Below are 20,687 nucleotides of genomic sequence, written 5' to 3'. Positions count from 1 at the left end.
TTTGTCCCAGGTCCTCGGCGCAGAGGAGAGCCAGAACGTGAGTCGTGGATGTTTGGGGCTTGATGTTACAGCATCAGCTGCAAAGGATTTGGCAAAGGACCCAGTGATGTAGGGCTGGAAACACTCGAGGCTTAGTTGTGGCTTCTTTTTGCGAGAGCATTACTTACAAATGACTAATAAGAAGGACCATTTTTTGGCACTTTTACTGTAACACAATAGATCTCTTGCCATTTATAAGCTTATGCTGGAAAAAGAGCCATGTACTCTATTTTTCCTGTAGTAAATCTTGTAGATAAGGCTACCAAGTGGAAAGTCCCTGAAATGGAATGCTATTAAGAGATTGCATTTATATTTTTTAAAAGAAGCAGATATATGTATAATTGTCTGTTTTCTCTCTAAACTTGAGGTTTTGTTTTACCATTTGATTCTGTAGATCAAGTTCAGCAAGAAGATGTGCCTGGAGCACGACGAGAAGCTGATCTCCTATCTCTCCATGCTCCGAGATATTGAGATGAGAATTAAACGTGTGCAGCCAGCAGAGCAGAATCTGGCTGCCCTGCAGGACCTGCTGCAGCAGGCTGAGGTGAGCGCTGCTGGCACCAGGCAGGGCCGAGCTCTCCCCTCCTCTTCCCAGCACTTCTCAGGCTTCCCCTTGTGCCTCCTCCCTGCTCTGGGAGCAAGCGGGGCGTTAGCCTCAGGCTGAACTGGCATTTATATTCAAACCCCATCTCTCTGGCACTCTGTCTGGCTTACCTTCCTCTCATGCTTAGACAGTAACCTAAGTGTGGCTGAAATGAATTTTACAGCCTGGAGAAAGACAGTTGAGTGCTGGCAGCTGAGCAGGGCTGCACGAACGGGTCGATTGCAGTGAATCTTGCCAGCAGATACACACGGTGTTTGGAGCTGGTTCTCCAAAACCTCTGCAGTGCTATCACTTTTGGCAGTGGGAAGATGAACCGTACCATAGACTTAACGATGCTGTCTTGCCTCAGGCCCTGGGCGCTGAGCTGCAGGAGCTCAGCTTTCCAGTGAATCAGGAGTTGGACGCCGTGAAGTGGATTGTGGCCAACCCGCCTGAAGAAGTCCCTGAGCAACTACTGAAGGCTTTGGAGAAGGATGCCAAGAACCTCCAGAAGTCTCTGAGCTCCGCGAGTGATATCCTGGAGTCCCGGCTGCTAAACCTGCGTGGTGCAGCGGAAACCCAAAAGGTAGAGCTGGCAGCTGTCCCTGCTGCCTGCTGTCCCCCCACCCTGCGCATCCTGGTGCTTCCCTGGAGTGCCCTGCTCCTTGTCTGAATGGTGCACTTCTGTTTTTAAGGCTAAAATCATGACGCATCACGAGACTCTCCAGGGTAAACTGCAGGAGCTGCTGAGCTGGGTCTCTGGCACTGCACAGTCGCTGGACGGCAGCGATTACCACCATGGGATGGATGCAAACAGCTTGAGTCGCTGCCTCCAACACTACAAGGTAACCATGGCGATGCCCCTAATCCTTCCCGATGGATGGAGTTGCTGTCCTCTGTGCAGAGGAGAAGCTTTTAATCCTGCTCCCCTCCTGGAGCCTTGGTGGGTTTGCCATTATCCTTCGTTGCAGGAGGAGCAGCAATATTGTATTTGCTCCAAAGTCATTTGTTTCCACAATGCATGAACCATCTGCTTTGGCCATTATGGGAACACGCTCAAATGCAGATGTGTGTGGTGGAGGCTGAGCAGCCGGCAGGGATTCCTGTGAGGCTGAGAGCTGCTGCCTCCAGGGGCTCCAGCAGCCCCCTCCATCACACCTGCCCCGATCTCCATCACCTGTATGCGGAGCCCAGGCCCCCCTCCACAGCTACTCATCTTGTAGCGATAGCTCTCACGATTTGGACAGCTCAGCACCTCCTGTTTGTGGGCAGTCAGAGTCAGGGGACTGAAGGCTGAGAGCCTCTGGTACCGTGCGTGGTCATCACAGACTGTGCAGGGCTGCCAGCGGCTCTGGACCTGGATTGTCCTCAGGGGCAGCCTCACACACAGGGCGTGAGCAGTCTCTTGGCAAAGTGCTGGAGGCCTTGCTTAGCAGAGCCTTGGAGAATTGGTGTGACAAGGCTCTGTCACTTCAGTGCTGTGTGCTTTGGGTCCCTTGGGATTATGGAGTACAGCGTTCGGTGACACAGGGCTTTTCTGGGCACGCACTGCTGCCCATGCTGCTTGTGTGCCCCATCAGAAGCTGGCAGTGCAGAGCAGGTCAGCCTGACGGGTCTTTTCTCATCCCTTCAGGAGCTGAAAGAGCCCCTCGCTGACACCAAGGCTCAGCTTGATGCCACCGCCTTCGACATCCAGTTCCTTATCTCGGAGCACGCCCAGGACCTGACCCCTCAGCAGAGCAGGCAGCTGCTGCGGCTGCTCAACGAGCTGCAGAAGGCGTTCCGGGACCTGTCGGAGCGCGTGGCGACGCAGGTCGAGGTCCTGCAGGTCTGTCTCCAGCAAGCGGAGCAGACAGATCAGGTGAAGGTTGTGGCACAGCTGCTTCCTGGCTGCAGTTTGCTCACTCAAACACTTTTCCAGCCACAAGAGCGTGTGCTGAGACACCTCGTATCTGGGATTTCACGTGCATGCCACTCACGGTTTATGACTTCCCACTGCACATCATGAGCTTCCTCTAAAGTCTTTCTTCTTCCTACCACGTAACTCCCAAGTGGAAAGTTGCTTTCCTCCCTCGAGGTTGAGCCCTGTCAGAGGTCTGGGTAGCACAGCTGGGAGTCCTCTGCTAGGCACTGAGTTGGTTTGGGCCAGGTAGAATAAGCCCTGGTTGCTGTAACCCCACCAGAAAATCCCTGTGCAGAGCTGGCACCACAGGCAGCCAGCAGTTTTAATGTCTTACTTTCACCATACAAGACAGGTTTTGCTGACCTAAAGAAACAGCTGATGGTGTATCAAGGCAGCTGGTAGCTGCAAAAGCAAGTCCCCAGGTCTCTGCTGCATTCATGCAGCGCTCATCACTGCATGGATCCTCTTATTCAAGACAGTATTAATGTGTTTTTTTATTAACAGTTGCTCTCTATAACTCTTGCCTGTCCCATCTGGAGTGTGTGTGTATATTAACCAGTTTGCTTTGCTTTTTCAGATTGAGTGTGCGCCCATCCTAACCCAGGAAGAACTCGCTTTGCAGCTGAAGAGCTCTTAAGAAGGCTCTTTCAATTTGCTTCTGTTGTTTATCTTATGACTGTGAGAACCAAGCACAGTGTTTTGCACAAGTTTGTACATCACCTTGCTGAAATGCCCAGTGAAACTCAAAAACTTTTCTCTGCCCTGGGGAAGGGAACAGAAACGTTGCAGGGACTCTCAGGTCACATCATGCTCAATTGCTCAAACAGGCGCTTCTGTGTTGTGCTCTGGCAGCAAAATGTAGGAGCTGGATCGGCTACAGAAACGCTTTTCTCTCTCCTGGGCTCCCTCTCCAACCCCAGTGTCTAAAAGCCAACCTGCCTTAGGTTGTGTGGGGCTCCACAGTGGTGCTGCCCAGTGCCAAGTTCTCGCTTCTCATTAGATGAGGTTCTGATGCAGTTTTAACATTCATAAGGTTGAATGGAAAAGGCACAGAAATTTCTGGTTGAGCTCTCCCAAGAGAGAACCACGTAAACTGGAGCATAGCTCCACGTGGAGCTGGACGGGGTTCCGAAAACAGTAAAACAGAGAAACCTGCTTGAATGGTGGCAAACGTGCACTGCACAGCTCCGGTCCCCCAGCACTGCTGCTGGAAAGGGGCTTGGACCTCAGCCCCGTTCCTGCAGCGTGTAAACGTGAAAGGGGGAGAGAGCCCCGGGAGAGCTGCAAAAGCTGCTTTCTGTGCTGCATCCTCACCTCCAGGAAGGTGCTCCAGCTGTAACCTCTTGCCTTGCTTTTCAGCAACGTGCGTGGTGGAAGCGCAGCCCCGGTACTAACTGCCCCCTCTCCCCCTTCCCTCTGCTCTCGACCGCAGACGCTGCAGGAGCAGCAGGCAGCGCGTGCCCAGAACCTGGCCGAGCTCAGCACCTGGCTGGAGGCAGCGGAGGACACGCTGGCCGAGCAGCAGCGAGCAGCCAGTGAAGGAGACCTGTCCACCTTGCAGCAGAGGCAAAGCGACGTGAAGGTCAGTGCTTCGGAAAGGGGGGCTGGGAGGCTGGGGGGGCTTGGTACTGCCTTGGGAGCACTCAGCGCCTCACGGCATCGTGCTGTCGCCTGCCCAGGAGCTGCAGAGGAACATGCACACCCGAGCCGCCTCCTTTGCCAGCATCCTGAAAACCACAGAGGAGTTCTTGGAGGAGAACAAGACAAAGATGGAGCCTGCGGAGCTGGCAGCACTGCAAGAGAAGCTTCGGCGTGCCAAGGAGCAGTACCAGTCCCTGCAGGAGAGGACAGAGATGGCCCAGAAGGAGCTGGAGAGCGCTGTCACTGCTGCGGTGCAGCAGGAGACTGAAAAGGTAACGTGATGGGCTGCAGCCCCTGGGCCTGGCTGAGATGCTCTGTGAGGTCTGGTCAGTAGAATCAGATTCATTCAAGGCTCTGGCTTTCTTCTGGGCGATGGAACATAACACAACTTACTGCTCCTCCCTGGCTGTCCTCTGGGTGGGGCGAGGCAGTGACACTGCTCCCTGGTGAAGTGCCTTGAGAGCAGCAGGCACAGATGAGCTGGTTGTGGGGGAGCTGGGGGCAGTACAAAGCATCTCACTCTGCCTTTAGGTTGGCTCTTACTGTGAGCACTGGGTATCTCCACATGCTTGTGAATTGTGTCTCCATCTGTACGTGTGGAGTCGCAGCCCTTTGAGCTGGGGCTGCCTGGGACCCTGGGTTGTAGCAGAGTGAGAAGTGCAACATAACAGAGGCCAAGTTTGTTCACAGCCTCTTTGTACCCTCCCCTTATCAGAGTCACAAAGTGTTTTGAGGGTCTCAGTCTCAGGTGTTCGATGCAGTTGGAAAACAGTTCAGGGTTTTTCTTCTGTTCGTTTTTGTGTCCGTCCCCCATGCAGCAGTTTGCTGAATATGATTGAAATGGATCATTCTTACCGGGAGCCTTTGTCCTTTCAGGTGAAAGCAGCCAAAGAGCTGGAGGAGAACAGCAATAAGATCGATTCCCTTCTGAGCTGGGTGGCATCACTGGAGCAGAAGGGTGAGCTCCTGGAGTACAGACCGCACCCCATTGAGCCAGCACCAGGGGTGCGAGCAGGGCAGGATGCTTGGAACGTCCCTGATGGCCACGTTGTGGAAGCAGACAGCACTGCTGAGAGCCTGGACAAGCAGTACGAGAGGCTGAAGGTAGGGCTGCCACCTTGTCCCTCTCCAAGCTTGCTGCCTGCCTGTCAGTGTGACTGCAGGCTTCAGTGCTGCCACACACTGCCTCGGGCTGCCTGGCCTCCAGAGCACTCACTCAGGGCAGTTTTCCCTATGGGACACTCAGGAAAACTGTGCCCAGCCTGGAGAATGTGTTCTGGGCGTTGGTGGGCTGGTGTGGTGGATGTGTCCCATGGCACGGTGCAGCCGGGGTAACAAGAGCACGGTGCCCCTAATGAGAGGGGGCTACGTCTGCTGCCCCGGGGGTGTTCCCCTGCCTTGTTGGCAGCACCAGAGCACGGGGGCACTGCAGCGCCTTGCTGCGTCCACCCGTGAGCCTGCTGCTGGTGCTGTGGGTGCAGATCCCCTCGGTCACCTCTGCCTGTCGGCGTGTTTCAGGCCCAGCACCAGGAGCTGCTGTCCCAGCAGCAGGACGTCATCCTGGCGACGCAGTCGGCTCAGGCTTTCCTGGACAAGCACGGCCACAGCCTGCCCGGGGAGGAGAGGGCCGTGCTGCAGGGCCGGCTGGCGGAGCTGAAGGAGCGGTACGCGGCCTCCCTCGGCCAGTCGGAGACGCGGCTGAAGCAAGTGCAGGTGCTGCGGGACGAGCTGCAGAAGTTCCTGCGGGACCACGGGGAGTTCGAGGCTTGGCTGAAGCAAGCGGAGCAGGACCTGGAGGGGATGTCCAAAGGGGACAGCGACCCCGCGTCCCTCCGGCAGCTGCTGCTGCGGCAGAGCAGCTTCTCGGAAGACGTGATCTCTCACAAAGGGGACCTGCGGTTTGTCACCATGTCGGGGCAGAAGGTGCTGGATGCTGAGGGAGCCGCCAGGGACGCAGGGTCCCAGCCGCTGGCCTCGGGAAGCGTGGTGAAGAGCAAGCTGGAGGACGCGACCCAGCGATACACCACGCTGCACTCCAAGGTATGGGGAGGGCTTTGTGAGGCTGGGAGACAAACCTCGGGCACTGTTTTCCTCATGTGTGTGTGGAATAAGCAGTGATAGCAGGGGGAAGCTGCCCTCAAGAGTGGCTGCACTTGTAGCATGCACATGGCTTGGAGGACAAGGATTGTCTTCTTCTGGGGTTTGTGCAGGAGTAACTCTTAGTGTTGGTCTGCGTGGTGCTTCCTGTAATTGCTTTAACACAGGACAAGAACATTTCTTTTGTTGTTTGTTTTTTTTTTTTTTTTTTTTTTCTCTCTAATTATTCCTGTGCATTTTTCAGAGGTGCCCATGTTGCCCCGTTCTTGTGAGCACCCTGCCATTATGTCTCATTCCTCCTTTGCAGTGCACCAAGCTTGGCTCCCACCTGAGCACCTTGCTGGAGCACTACCAGCAGTTCCAGGAGGTGGCAGAGTCTCTCAGGACGTGGCTGCAGGACAGCGAAGCTGCGGTTGGGAAACTGCTCTCAGAGACGGTTTCTTCAGATCCTGCCGCTCTGCAGCAGCAGCTCGCCAGCGCTGGGGTACGTGGTCTGTGGGAGATCTCCTGGGGGGGAGCATTGGAGTCTGTATGGGAATTTGGCCTCTGCTCTGGGCAGCTTTGGTACTGGAAGAGATTCCATCTGTTAGTCTTTTTTGCTGGTTGAGTGCAATGTATGCCTGCGGGCTCGGGAAGTCCCCGCACTGCAGATGAGATGGAGCCAGGCTGTTCTGAGAGGTGCTGGATGTCCCAGCGGGATGTGGGGGGAAGGTTGGGCTGTCCAACCTGTGTTATTTATTTGTGGGATTTTTTGATGAACTGAACAAGGATCCTCAGGGTCTGAGTGGAGCACTGGGCTCCCCACGGGTGAAGGTCTCTTGTGTGTGACTGGCTGCTGATGTTGTCTTGTCTTGCCTTGTGTCAAAGCAGCAGCTGCAAGGAAACCTCGCTGAGCATCAGGTGCCGGTGGAGAAGCTCCAGAAAGCAGCTCGTTCCCTCCTGGAGATACAAGGAGAGCCGGCCCCTGACCACAGACACGTTCAGGAAACAACAGGTACAGCTGAAAGCAGCCAGCGGTGTCAGCAGGGGTGGTTGGGAGAGACTGAAAGCAAACCAGGAGGGAGGGTGCGTGAAGCCTAACACAGCTGAGCTCTGTGCCATTTACTTCTCTTCGTGCTGATCTCCCCAGATGCCATCGTGAGCCGCTACCAGAGCCTCACCCAGCAGATGGCCGAGCGCTCAGACCTGCTGCAGAAATCCATCGCCCAGTCCCAGAGCGTCCAGGAGAGCCTGGAGAGCCTCCTGCAGTCGGTGGCTGAGATCGAGAAGAGCCTGGGGGGAGAGCAGCCGGCCGCGCTCTCCTCCGCCTCCATCCAGGACTCGCTGGCCACCAACGCGGTAAGGCTGGGCCCTGGTCTCCCTCGCCTCAAGTACACGGGGCTGCCTGCGGTGTCTCTTTTGTGCCAGTTCAGTTTTGCTCAAGAGTCTTCCTAAAATGGCATCCTGTCTGTGTGTGCTCACAACAGAAGCTGAAGCAGGACATTGCCAGGCAGAAGAGCTGCCTGGAAGCCACCCGCGAGATGGTGACACGGTTCACGGAGGCAGCGGACAGTGCCACAGCCTCTGCCCTGCAGGGCAAGCTGGCCGAGGTGACGGAGCATTTCGGCAGGCTGTGCCAGCAGCAGCAGGAGAAGGAGGAGGCGCTGAAGGGTCTCCTGCCGAAGGTTGAGCAGTACGAGCAGCTCTCGGAGAAGCTGCAGCAGTTCACAGAGAGCAGAGCGCGGATGTTGGCATCTGGAAACCAGCCCGACCGCGACATCGCTCGCTTCTCCCAGCACATCCAGGTGAGATGTGGCTCCCCTGCCTGAGGGAGGGAGAAAATTCCACCCCTGTAGGGTTCCGAGGGCAGTGCCACTCTGCAGTGATTTCTTCCTGGTTCTCCCAGGCCACCAGGGGCTGCAGGACCCACGGCTGCTGCTCACTTGGAGCGATGCTGGAGCAGCTGAGGCTGTTTCCAGCAGGGAGAGCTGGGAATGGCATTTCCCTGGAGCCAGCCTGATTTTCTGAAGGGATCAGTCTCGTAGGGGCCAGTCCAAATATAGCAAGGCTTTACCAGTTAAAGGCTCCACGGGTTAATAAGCAAAACCGCCCAAGCATTGGCAGCAAGTGCAGTGCAGGATGTGACAAAGCTCTTGGCAATGCAGTGGGTCCTGGTGGCCGCTAATGGCTGCACAGATTCTTCCCTCAGGTTCCCTACAAGTGCTTTGCTACGGGGCATGGTTTGGCCACAGCCTCAGCAATGCTCTAAGCTGGCATAAAACCGGACGCTTGTGCTGTGAGCGGGTTTGGCTCGGCCTGGTTTGGTTTGGGTTTCCCCATCACACTCACTGTGTGGCCTCAGACCAGCACCAGGGAAGGTGGGACCTGCTCCCGCAGCTGGTTGAGGAATTTGCTGAGCCAGAGCCTCAGAAACCAGCAGGCCTGAGCCCTGCCCACCCGCCTGGCACTGGTGCAATTCATGGCACTGCCCACAGAGGGTCTCCAGCTCACCAAGGCACAGAGCTGTCCCCTTCGTCCCCCCTGCCCAGGTCTGCTGGTGGGGGCACGGTTGGCATCACCCTTTGCTCTTGGCAGGAGCTGAATCTGGAGCTGAGGCAGCACCAGGAGGACCTGGCGGCCCTGGAGCACCTGGCTGCAGAGCTGGGCTCCTGCGGCTTCGCGCCCGGTGCCTCCCTGCAGCAGGAGAAGCTGCAGAGCCTGAAGAAAGAGTTCCTGCAGCTGCAGAAGGTGGCAGAGGAGAGGTGAGTCCTAGTGCCCCGTCTGCCCCCTGGGAGGCTTTGCAGGCAGAGCGAGCCCCCGTGAGATCTCCTTTCCGCAGGAGGGCAGGAGTGAACTCTTCCTGCCTCCCTCCTCCCACACCAGGAGACGTAACGCAGCTCGCTCCAGCTGACGCTTTAAAAAAAGCCTGGCTGGGGGCGTTGTGAAAAATTCCTGGTGCCGCAGGAGCCGACGTTCGTGCGTCTCGGAGCGTGTGGGCTGCCACCGCTCGGTGCTGCGGCCGGGAGCATCTCACCCCGGGGGGAGCGGGTGCTGCTGGAGGGTCGGGGCTGGCCCCAGGCTCTGCAGGAGGTGATGCAGCAGGGCTGTGTCCACAGAGCCCCTCACCGTGGGGATAAGGAGGAGGTTTTAGCGGCATCCTAAACTTGAGTCAGAGTGAGCAAGGTTGGAGCAACAGCTCGCCTGCGTCCCCAGGGAGGGCACACCTCGCAGGCTGCATCTCCGAACTCCCTGGTGAATGCAAGGGAGGCGATGGGAAGAGGCAGAGGAATTTCCTGATAATCCTCAGCAACTCAGCACCACGCAGCGTGCTGCCTCTGGCCGGCTGCGTGCAGGCTGCCCGCAGCTGTGGTCAGTGGGGGAGCCAGGCGGGGGGGCTGCCTTGTTTTCCCCCCCCAGGGGCTGAACAGAGGAGAGCCGATGGCAGTGCCTGGGGCGGTGAGAAGGAGCCCTGCCTTCCCCAAAGCCCCGCTCCCCAAAAAGCCCCGTGCAGAGGGGGTGCAGGCTGGCAGGGGAGCTCCACGTGAGCCAGCAGTGCCGGGGCAGCTGCCACCAGCCGAGAGGGGCAGGCTGCAGCTTGCACCCCGTTTTGGCTGGCACTGCGCGCGCTTGTTCCTAAGCAACATCGGATGATAATAATAAAAAGACAGGCTCCTGGAGACTCAACTGTGCTACATTCACGCGGTGGTAATTGCAAGGCAAAGCACGAGCTCTGACTCTCTGAAACCTTTTCACTCGCAGAGAAAGGGATGCATCGTCCTGCCAGGAGCAACTGGACGAATTCCGAAAGCTGGTTGGAGCCCTGAGGAAGTGGCTGAAGGAGAGCGAGGGCAAAGTGCCGCCCGCAGAGACCTCGCTGGGCACCCAGGAGCTGCACAAATGCAGGCAGCAGGTCCAGGTGGGCAGAGGGAGCTGGAAACAGATTGGGAAAGTTGGCAGCTGGTGCGAAAACCCTGGAACATGGAATAAATTCCAGGAAACAGTATTCTGGGAGGTTTTTCATGCTCTCAGTAATCCTGGGCTTCCCTGCACTCACTGCTGGGCTGCAGCCCCCTGTGTGTGGGCATCTCGTGGTCCCTGGTGTGCAGGCAAGGGAACAGAGTGAAGGTCCTCCCGCGCACAGCCTCATTTCCCTTCCCTCCTTCCCACCTGCTTTGTCGGGGATTTGCGAGTTTTTGCTGAGTGCTTCTCCCTGCGAGACATCAAAGGCAGCCTCCTCCGCTCATCTCCGGCGATGCCTGAAATGAGGACAATTCAAGGGCTGGGCTGGGAGGCCCGGCAGCATCCTTGTGAGCCACCGTGGCCTCAGGGCTCCGAGCTGCAGGTTCACACAGGGGCTCTGCAGAAAGCTGTGGGACTGCGCTCACACACGGCTGGGTAGCGCGGGGTGGGAGGGAGCCCCCAGGAACAGCAGGCGGGAGAACAAGGTGTGACAGACACACTGCTCAGGGGACAGCTCGTTACTCTTTGATTCCCACTGGCAAAAATTCACACCGAGACACCCACTCCATGCACACAGTCTGCAATGTGCCAGCGTGCCCCAGTGATACGCAGGCGGTTTGCTGGGGGCTGTTCTGTCAGCGCTGTCCCGGTGCCACCAGCTCACAGCGGAGGGGACCGGGCTCCCCGTTTCCATCAGGGACAGCACGGGTGAGCACAGCCTTTGCCTCCCAACAGGATCTCCTGGAGGAGTGGACGGGAAAGGGGCCGCAGGTGGAGGAGATCGGCCGCAAGGGGACCCTCCTGGAGAACCTGATCATGGAGATCACGGCCCCCGACAGCCAGGGCAAGGCGGGTGAGTGGCAGCCCTGCTCGCCAGCCATTGCAGGGAGCTGGCACCGTGCCTGCTTCCTCTGCTCGCTCTCACTGCTCCACAAGCATCATTTCAAAGCCCACATCAAGCAAAAAATGGGGCTACCTCCCCTGTAACAAACCTTAGAGGACCAGAGGTGGTCCAAGTATCATGGGGCTCAAGAGCGGTGGTCAGGTTGTTGCATTTATGCATCGGCCGTGTGCTCTGAGCCCACCAGTGCCAGGTAAGGCAGTGTGGCTTCCTTTGCTGTAGTGTAATGAGCACTGAAGGAGCCTGTGCTTGCCACGGGCCCAGCTCACGGCCATGCCTTGATGCTCGGCCAAAGCAGAGGAGGTTCGGGTCCTGCAGGGCAGTGTGCTTCAGCCTCCTGGGGCCTGAGATGTTTTAATCAAACTCCAGTATGCGGGTTTCATATCTGCATGAAATTGAAGACTGATATTCAGACATGATTTACTAGTCTCTTTTTTGGCTTTACGTCTGTGAAGCAATGAGATTATGTCTGGTTTGTTTGGAACCCAACTAAAAGATGTCTTCCAACTCATGAGAACAAGTCTCTGGACTCCCCTCACTGATGGGCCTTTATGGGAATTTAGTCTATGTTTGTTTGTTGGGGTTAACTTGATTTGCAGCTCAGTGGGAAGCCTCCAAGAAAACTAGGGAGAAAGGCTGCAGGCGGGTGTGTGAAGGATGCAGGAGCTGGCAGCAGTGTGAGCTGAACCCCAGCTCCTCTTTCAGTGACGTTATCCAGTATCTTGTGTCCTAGTGCTCACTGAAGGTTCTAGCATTTGGGATAGCTGACCTGATGTCTGTGCCAAACCTGTTCACAATATGTGCGTGCTGCCAACCTGAAATTTTCCTGGGAGTTTTAATTTGGAGTTTGCTCGTTCCCTGCTCTTGAGGCTTGTTGGATGATGTCGCCAGCGCAGGGGGCTGCCACGCAGGTTACCGTTCCCCTGTACAAACCCGGGGTAACATTTGGAAGCTGCAGTCCCTTACATCCATGAAAGCGTTAAAATGTGTGGTTAGAAAGAGAGAAGCTTACTCGATGACGTTTCTGCAGAATCCCCTTTTGACTGTGACAGTAACTGATGTCTGCGGTGTGTCCCACAGAGGGTCACTGATGCATCGTGCGTGGTGCCTCTTCGCAGAGAGAGCGTGTCTGTGCACCAAGGCAGCTATAAATAGATTCATTCCATAAGAAAAGGAGAACATGGGGGAGTTAATTTCTTTAGGGGAGTTAATCTCTTTAAATGAAGGCAGTATAAAGCCTCAGTGGTCTCACTCAGTAATTCACAAAGTCATGGTGAGGGCAGCAGCTTTTCTGGGGCGTCCGGAGAGATGTGGGGGGACAGCCCTGACCCCAGTGCTGTGGGCTGTGCAGGAATCTCATCCCACGGACTTGATGAGCACAAGGCAGTGGCCCCCCAGCGCCGTCCGTGTGCTTGGTGCTGCCGTGCTCTGTCGGGGGGGGCTGTGTTGTCCCACGCTGTGTTCGCAGGCTCGCGCGCCGGGCTGCATCCTCCTCGCGCGGCGCTCCCGGGCGGTGGAGGCAGCCCTGCCTGGTGTTCATCGCTTGCTGTCCGCATTCCTAACACGTCTGTCTTGTCCCTCTGTCTGTCCCCGTCCCCTCTGCTCAGGTTCTGTGCTGCCCGCTCTGGGAGGGCCGGTAGGCAGCGTGAACGGATACCACACTTGCAAAGGTGAGAGCGCTGTGCCGGCACGCGCGTGCTGGGGCCGTGTCCTGTCCGTTGTGTCTGTGCCTGCTGGCAGCGCTGTGCATTTCCATCCGTGAGACAGAAGTCACAATGTGACACCACCAGCATCCCGTAGCAAGGGAAATGAGCCTGCAAATGGGCTTCCTAATTCCGAGCAGCGCTGCGCCACGGGACGGGCAGGTGGCTGTGACCGGGGACAGCGGTCAGGCTGAAGGACGGAGCCGGGAGGGCAGCAGGCGGCTCTGGGCAGTGACAAACCCCTGGCACCCCGTCAGGTGGTGTTATGGGCTGATAAACGGGCGATCGTTTTAAGGCCTGCAATTAAATTTATTGGTTCTCAGGGATTATAATGCCATCCAACCCTTCAGTTTGAAGAGCAATTTTAATTACTGACCGTTATCTGCTGTTAGTTCACCGGTTCAACGAGATAATAGCTGCATAAAAATGGCTTTATACCTTGGTGTCACGTTACTTACCGCTGAATTGGCAGTGACATTGCAGGAGTGGGACTCAGCTTGCATCAGCCTCTCAAACATGAAGGCGATTGCTTTGTTTGCAAACTGTCAGCACACGAATGTTGTGCAAGGGGATGAGCCCCTCGGCGTGCCGGGCACTGATAGCCTGACATTGCCAGCGCTCTGCAGGCAGCAGGATGGCCGTGCAGCCGCTTTGCTGCTGGTGCTTGGCTGTGGCTGCCCGGGGCTAGATTAGCTCCTGAGAGTCCAGGTGAAGTGCAATAAGGTGGGCAGCGTTCCTCATCCCAGGCTGCTGTTTTTGGCAACAGATCTGACTGAGATCCAGTGCGATGTGTCGGATGTCACCCAGCAGTACGAGGGCCTTGGCGTGGTGCTGCGGGAACGCCAGCAGCAGCTCTCAGCCATGCTGGAGAAGATGCAAGAGGTGCAGGAGGAGGCGAGTGCCATGCTCAAGTGGCTGGAGTCAAAGGAGCGCACGCTGTCAGAGCTGGAAGCCTCCTCCTCGCCCACCAAGACGGAGACGATGAGAGCCCAGGCCGAGCACAACAAGGTAACTCCTCTTCCAGAACACAACTGGGATCGGGCATCTTCTCCCCAGGCTTCCTGGAGATGTGCTTAATTGCAGCAAGGTTAGACGTGTGAGCAGCACAGATCTGCCCTGGGCTGCAGAGGGGCTTTCCCAAGAAGGGAACGCGGGTGGGTCCGTGGAGCAGGAGCCGGCACGCTGAGCTCAACCCTCTTGGTTTCAGACCTGTTGCTGTCAGGCATTTGGCTCAGAGGAGAGGCACTTATCTGTAGCCCTTGCTGCTGGGCCACCCCAGCTTCTCTGGGAAGCAATCTCCCTCTGTTCTGCTCTTGCAGCCAAGCTAGCTCATGATCCTGCTAATGAAGAGCAAAGAACAGAAACTGTTCAACTCCAGCTTGTAGCTCCTGCTTCATTCCTCCTCGCTGATGTTATTCTTTTGCACTGTATCTAAAGAAGTTCAAATGATTGTATTCCAGGCATTTCTGGCTGAATTGGAACAGAAATCAGAAAAGATCCAGAAGGTAAAGGAGGCACTTTCTGGCTTGCTGGAGAAATATCCAGATTCTCCGGAAGCACCAAACTGGAAGAAGATGCAGGAAGACCTGAGTAAGTGCCTGAAGCACTCTAGTGAGGCTTCTGTCTTGAAACATTACGTTAGAAGTGATTCAGGACTGCAGGACGATTCCAAAGTCACAGCAGAACAGAGTCATTTCTAATTAAAATTCAGTAAATAGCGAACTTATCTCCAAGCTGTCTGGTGTACAAGGTGTTCCAGAGATGAGCACTGTCATGATTAATGAAATCTCTATGATGGATGTATATTTTAAAGACTTGCCTCCTTAAATTACCTCTAAAGAAAAAAAAAAAAAAAGATTAGCAGCACGAGTTGATTACTTTGATTAAAAGCTTCACTGCTTGATATAAAATTCTAGTCATTAGCAAGGATATCCTAGGTAATGCAATGTTGACTAAACAAGACTGTGTATTTAAAAAGAAGCCCAGAGATTCTCTTCTTTGAAATAGCAGGAACGCATTTACGGAGTTCTCCGTCCAGGAGATCTGAATGTGCTGTTTGAGGACTGATACACATGAGAGTATCCTCATTTATCGGAGCTGGTTTCTGAGCCAGAGCTGTGAGATGGCTCACCCAAGGTCAGACGAGCTCGTGGCAGTAGTGACTAGATTGCAGAAATCCTGCTTGCGAGGTTTTTTTCTATGAGCTTCAAGACCACGTAGCCATTAGAAATGGGTAACGGCTTATTAGATGGAGAGTGAATAGAGCCACGCTAGAAATGCTGAGGAGGTTTCCCGTGTCGGGTGAACCACGGGGAGGCTGAAAAACCTTCTTGGTGGGGGGGAGCACGACCAGCACCAACGCAGCCGCTGCTTCAGATTGCAGGTGGGAGCGAGCCAGCCAGGCAACGGCCGAGCGGCAGCAGAAGCTGGAGGAGTCGGCGAACCAACTGGCCAGCTTCCAGGCTGCTGAGGCACAGCTGCGGCCCTGGCTGATGGAGAAAGAGCTCATGATGAGCGTGCTGGGACCCCTCTCCATCGACCCGAACATGCTGAATGCACAGAAGCAGCAGGTCCAGGTGAGCTGGGGGCTGTGCGCACGTCCCCACGGTGGGCTAGGGACAAGGAAGGAGGGTGTCGCTTCCACTGGGTGAGGTGGGAGATCTCAGGGCTCCTCTTCCAAGTCCACCAAACCCCACTGACTGCAGACTGCTGTGAATAACGTGAGATGGGTGCAGTGCTTGAACTCAGTTCCCTGCACTGGATTGACTCATCGGTGAATCACTTGGCCCCTCCTGGGGAGCAAAATTGCTTTAAACAAGACCTGTGCTGATGCTCTGCAGGACTTGCTAATGCTGCCCCTCCACCTGGGGCACTGCCTGGCAGCCAGTTCCCTGCCTACTGCTTCCAAATACTAACATGTCCGTAACTGGCCACAGCATAAAGTAAAATGCCCCAGTTAACATAATTACATTTCCTTCTCATCTAACCGGTTTACGTTACATTACACAGCAGTAGGACAAATAAGAGAGAGAGCAGAATGCTCTGTCACTGGAGTCTCAGACCCCTCCCAGCTTTTTAAGTTACAAGGTCACAATAAATCACTGTATCCCTTGCCCAACTGCTGTCCCACCCCAGGAACATCTCGATTTGCTCCTAGTGATTCTGTGGGCTGGATAAAACCCTTGGAGGTCTGGTTTGTTTTGACTGTGTGTACTCAGAGCTGTCAGTTTTACGCAAACATTTTCATGTTATTTCTGTTCCAGTTTATGCTGAAGGAATTTGAAGCTCGCAGACAACAGCATGAGCAGCTCAACCAGGCAGCTCAGAGCATCCTAACTGGCCCTGGAGATGTTTCTCCATCCACTAACCAAGTGCGGGAAGAGCTCCAAGGGGTTAATCAGAAATGGTCCGAGCTAACAGAACGCCTCAACTCCCGCTCCAGCCAAATTGATCAAGCCATAGTGAAGAGTACCCAGTACCAGGAGCTCCTGCAGGGCCTCTCTGAGAAGGTGAAGGCGGTTGGGCAGCGCCTGAGCAGCCAGTCTGCCATCAGCACGCAGCCTGATGCCGTGAAACAGCAGCTGGAGGAAACCAGTGAGATCCGCTCGGACCTGGAGCAGCTGGAAGAGGAGATCACAGAGGCTCAGACCCTCTGTGATGACCTGTCTGTTCTGATCGGGGAGCAGTATCTGAAAGATGAGCTTAGGAAACGTCTGGAGACCGTGGCTCTTCCTCTCAAAGGGCTGGAAGATCTGGCAGGTGAGACAGCATGGAGAAGTTGGTTACGAGGTGTTGAACTTTGCCCCTTGGTTTTTGCCACAGGGTTCACCCATTACTGGTTTTTTAGGAATAATAAGGGAAGGACTATTTATCATTTTTAGTGAGGTGCTTTGTGAGTGTTTATAGTGGCACTAAGCAGAGGAGACTTCTCTGGACATAGTAGCCAGGCAGGCTTTGTTCAAAAAAAAAGATCTCTAACTTCAGAATGGGGAGTAGATGATGCAGTGGCTGCCTTCTAATCTTGGGATTCCCCTTCTGGTTTCTAAGAGGTTGCGTTTAGAAGCTGCTCAGGAGAACTGAGATTACTGCATTATCATTACCTAATACTTCCAAAGAAATACATGAACTGGTGAGCAAAAATGGTGGTGATGCAATGGAAAACTCCTTCCTGTTAATCAAAACACAGTTGGTGCATCTGAGATGATTTTAAATAATTGCACTTTGCTTATTTGATTCCAGCTTAATTGTTGCGTTCTAATCTTATTTCCATTCCAGCCGACCGGATGAACCGACTGCAGACTGCGCTTGCAAGTTCCCAGCAGTTCCAGCATATGTTTGATGAACTCAGGACCTGGCTAGATGACAAACTGTGCCAGCAAGCTCAGAGCCAACCTATTTCTGCTAAACTTGAGAGGCTACAGAGCCAAATTCAGGAACAAGAGGAGTTCCAGAAGAGTCTCAACCAACACAGCGGCTCCTATGAGATGATCGTAGCTGAGGGAGAATCTTTGCTGCTTTCTGTCCAGCCTGGGGAGGAGAAGACCACTCTCCAAAACCAGTTGGTCAGCCTCAAAACACACTGGGAAGAGCTCAGCAAACAGGCTGCTGACAGACACTCTAAGCTCAAGGACTGCTTGCAGAAAGCTCAGAAGTACCAGCGGCACACAGAGGACCTCCTGCCTTGGGTGGAGGACTGCAAGGCAAAGATGTCAGAGCTGGAAGTGACTCTGGATCCGGTGCAGCTGGAGGCAACTCTCCTGAGATCAAAGGCCATGCTGAGCGACGTGGAGAAGCGCCGCTCCTTGCTGGAGATGCTGAACAGCGCTGCTGACATCCTGATCGATGCTTCTCAGACCGATGAGGATGACATTCGGGACGAGAAGGCTGGGATCAATCAGAAGATGGATGCCATCACAGAAGAGCTGCAAGCCAAGACGGGCTCCCTTGATGAAATGTCCCAGAGGCTCAAGGAGTTCCAAGAGAGCTTCAAGAACATCGAGAAAAAGCTGGAAGGGGCAAAGCACCAGCTGGAGATCTTTGATGCACTCGGGCCACAAGCCTGCAGCAACAAGAACTTGGAGAAGCTCAGGGCCCAGCAGGAGGTGCTGCATGCCCTGGAACCACAAGTGGATTATCTGAAAAACTTCACTCAAGGTCTAGTAGAAGATGCCCCAGATGGGTCTGACTGTTCTCAGCTATTAAACCAAGCTGAGGTGGCTCAGGAGGACTTTAAAGCTGTGAAGCAGAAAGTAAATGACTGCTGCGTGCTCATGGAAAACAAACTTGAAGGGATCGGCCAGTTCAGTAGTCGGGTCAGGGAGATGTTCTCTCAACTGGCAGATCTCGATGATGAGCTAGACAGCATGGGCCCCATCGGGAGAGACTCTGACAGCCTTCAGTCCCAAGCAGAGGACGTTCGTACGTTCCTGGGCAAGCTCCACAGGCTGAAGTCTGACATTGAGGCTTCTGAAAGTGAATGCAAGAAAATGCTCGAGGATGAAGGGAGCCCTGATTTATTAGGACTGAAACGTGAATTGGAGACGCTGAACAAACAGTGCAGCAAACTGACTGAGAGAGGCAAGAACCGTCAGGAGCAGGTAGAAACGACCCTGTCGCGTGTCGAGGACTTTTACAGCAGGCTGAAGGAGCTGACCCACATGACAACGGCAGCAGAGGAGAACGAGGCCTTGCAGTGGGTGGTGGGAACAGAGGTTGAAACCATCAACCAGCAGTTGGCAGACTTCAAGGTAAGTCTTTACGCTAAAGCATTTCTTAAATGGCGTTTGGTGTTAGAAGCTCTGTCTAGTGATGTGGTCTTTTGTGTAGGACCTCTGTTCTTCAAGCTGTTGTGACTGTTGTTCATTGCTAGGTCGGCATTTTGGGTGCAGTAGATTACTGTTGCTCTGGGGAATATAAAATCAACTGCTGGACTTGATAGTCTGCAGTGAAAGGAAGAGACAAGGCTTTGTGGGTAGCAGAAAAATTTTTTTCCCTGTTCTTGTGGTGTGTAATGTTGATATGCCAGCACCCTCTGGGCTTTTGGAGGTGGTTGGTATTTACGTTTTGTGGGAGGGAGGAATGTTTTTGAGTCTGTTTGAGCTGTTGGTGTTGTCTGAGAGCCTCGTCCAGATCAGCTCATCCTATAGGCCTTTCTACCGGACCCACCCTTCCCACTTGTTGTTCAGCTCTGTGGGACACATGTACGTCCATCTGGGGGTCCTTGGGTGCAAATAAAGCCAGAGATGAGCTGTGGGAGAAGGGGGACACACGGGGAAAGAAACCAAGCAGAGATGATTTTTGTTGTGGGCTTTTCATGTTTCCAGCAAAGATCTGTTCAGGACCATCAAGGTTTGCAGGAAATGTTGAGAAAAGAGTTGATTGTGTTTGATTTTTTTAAATACAGCACTGTGTTATTGGGTCATGCTGTTACACTACATTAATTACATTAATACTGCTTAGGAACTCTCTCGCTGTGAAACTTGTATTACCGATGTGCTCGGGAGCTGATGATTGGGCTGATTTACATCTGGCTGCCCGTTTCATGGTGATCGTGGCGGGCGGGAGGGGGAGGCATTTTTACAGCCATTTACTTTTCATCTCATGGCTAATTGATCCCGTTCCATCACTTGGCAGCTCTGTGAACCCCTCACCAGGATGGGGTAGTTCTGCTTTGTGGGCTGCCTGTCCAAAAAAGCTCGGCAGCGTTGCTAACAGGGCGAACTCCAGCTTACGTGGTTGTGTTGCAGTTATCTCTTGTGTTGGGCGGCCTTCTGCGCTAAACTTGCATTGCTTAGGAAGGACTTAATTTCCGTGTTGAACACCCTACAGCTGCTTTGCAGCAAATATATCCAAAAAGGATTTCCTGGTCTGTGTAACTGGCGCAGTGTTCGTGTGGTACACAAGGCCTAGCGGGGCCGGGGCCATGCGTGTGAGGGCCGGGAGGGGACCTGCAGCCCGCGGCAGGGTCTTGGTTCGTGGAAAGCTTCATGGGAAAAGTGGAAGTGGTGGCAGTGAGCATAGGGTTGTGCTGTGTAATGTCTGAGGACGATGTGGGGGAGAGGCGATGGTGGATGGTGCTGGTACGTGGCAGCGTTCCTCCTGTGCACGGTTTGTCCAGAGAGCAGGCGCTGTTACGTGAGGCACAAGCGTTGCAGAGCAGATATTGGTAAAGCCTCATCTTAGGGCTCTGCCTGTGGGCAGATGTGATGGAAGGGGTTCAGGCAGCACTGGCCAGGGGCCCCGCTTCTGCCCCACTGCCCTGGGGGGCCTCTGGTTCCTCAGCACCTGAGCCCCACTGCTGTGGGCGACGCAGGCCTGGCTCCCCCCGGACAGGAGCAAGAAGCCCCAGGGGCTCGCTCTGCCTGCCCAGGGGGTGCGAGCGGGCAGATAGCATGTCTTAAGGCATCAATTTTAATGAACATCTGTGTAAATGAGATGCAAATTAGGCGTGACCCCAGGGCTCCCGGCACACTGCCAAGGCAGCCCTTACAAAGGTGGGCACTTCTGGGCTCATTGTGTCCCATTTTAATCAAAGGAGAGGTATTGAAGGCTGGCTGAGGCCAAGGCAGATGACTTCTGAAGCAGCTTATACTCGACACTTCCCACGTATTTTTCTTTTCCTGCCTGCAAACACTCCATGAGCTGCCCCACAGGGGAAGAGCCTTCCCTGGGCCCCAATAACTTGGTCGAGGCGAGTTGCTGGGGCTGGTAGAGGGCTGGGAGAACCCCAGCTGGAGGAGGCCTGAAGGTGTCACCTTGTTCACCACCTCATTTTATGCTGAGATAAGTGCAGCTGAGAGGCATCTCTGAGGGTTGGAGGCTGTGCTTATGTGGACATCCTGACGGGTATTGCTTCACCCCATGAGATGCTTCAGCTCCATC

At 54.6% G+C, this 20,687-nt stretch overlaps 1 protein-coding gene across 12 annotated transcripts in view; it reads left to right on the top strand.

The window, feature by feature from the left end:
* Positions 1-20,687, top strand: part of MACF1 (microtubule actin crosslinking factor 1) — a 132,368-nt gene that overhangs the window by 63,111 nt on the left and 48,570 nt on the right. For 8 of the 12 annotated variants that reach the window (XM_084300715.1, XM_084300710.1, XM_084300708.1 and 5 more), the window contains 21 exons: positions 434-583; positions 993-1,208; positions 1,318-1,467; positions 2,256-2,489; positions 3,958-4,107; positions 4,205-4,438; positions 5,043-5,270; positions 5,685-6,206; positions 6,571-6,747; positions 7,134-7,257; positions 7,393-7,601; positions 7,730-8,047; positions 8,838-9,004; positions 10,002-10,158; positions 10,938-11,055; positions 12,711-12,773; positions 13,573-13,814; positions 14,267-14,396; positions 15,183-15,382; positions 16,070-16,565; positions 17,082-18,553. In XM_084300715.1, coding sequence (XP_084156841.1) covers positions 434-583; positions 993-1,208; positions 1,318-1,467; positions 2,256-2,489; positions 3,958-4,107; positions 4,205-4,438; positions 5,043-5,270; positions 5,685-6,206; positions 6,571-6,747; positions 7,134-7,257; positions 7,393-7,601; positions 7,730-8,047; positions 8,838-9,004; positions 10,002-10,158; positions 10,938-11,055; positions 12,711-12,773; positions 13,573-13,814; positions 14,267-14,396; positions 15,183-15,382; positions 16,070-16,565; positions 17,082-18,553 — 5,757 coding nt within the window. The remainder of the gene's footprint in view (positions 1-433; positions 584-992; positions 1,209-1,317; positions 1,468-2,255; positions 2,490-3,957; positions 4,108-4,204; positions 4,439-5,042; positions 5,271-5,684; positions 6,207-6,570; positions 6,748-7,133; positions 7,258-7,392; positions 7,602-7,729; positions 8,048-8,837; positions 9,005-10,001; positions 10,159-10,937; positions 11,056-12,710; positions 12,774-13,572; positions 13,815-14,266; positions 14,397-15,182; positions 15,383-16,069; positions 16,566-17,081; positions 18,554-20,687) is intronic. The other 4 variants (XM_084300707.1, XM_084300706.1, XM_084300709.1 and 1 more) reach the window with 2 other exon arrangements.

This window comes from Netta rufina, assembly GCF_964035555.1.
Source record: "Netta rufina genome assembly, chromosome: 23".
In the NCBI taxonomy this organism is placed as follows: domain Eukaryota; kingdom Metazoa; phylum Chordata; class Aves; order Anseriformes; family Anatidae; genus Netta; species Netta rufina.
Note: the sequence above shows the minus strand (reverse complement) of the source record. Positions and strands in the feature narration are given on the sequence as shown.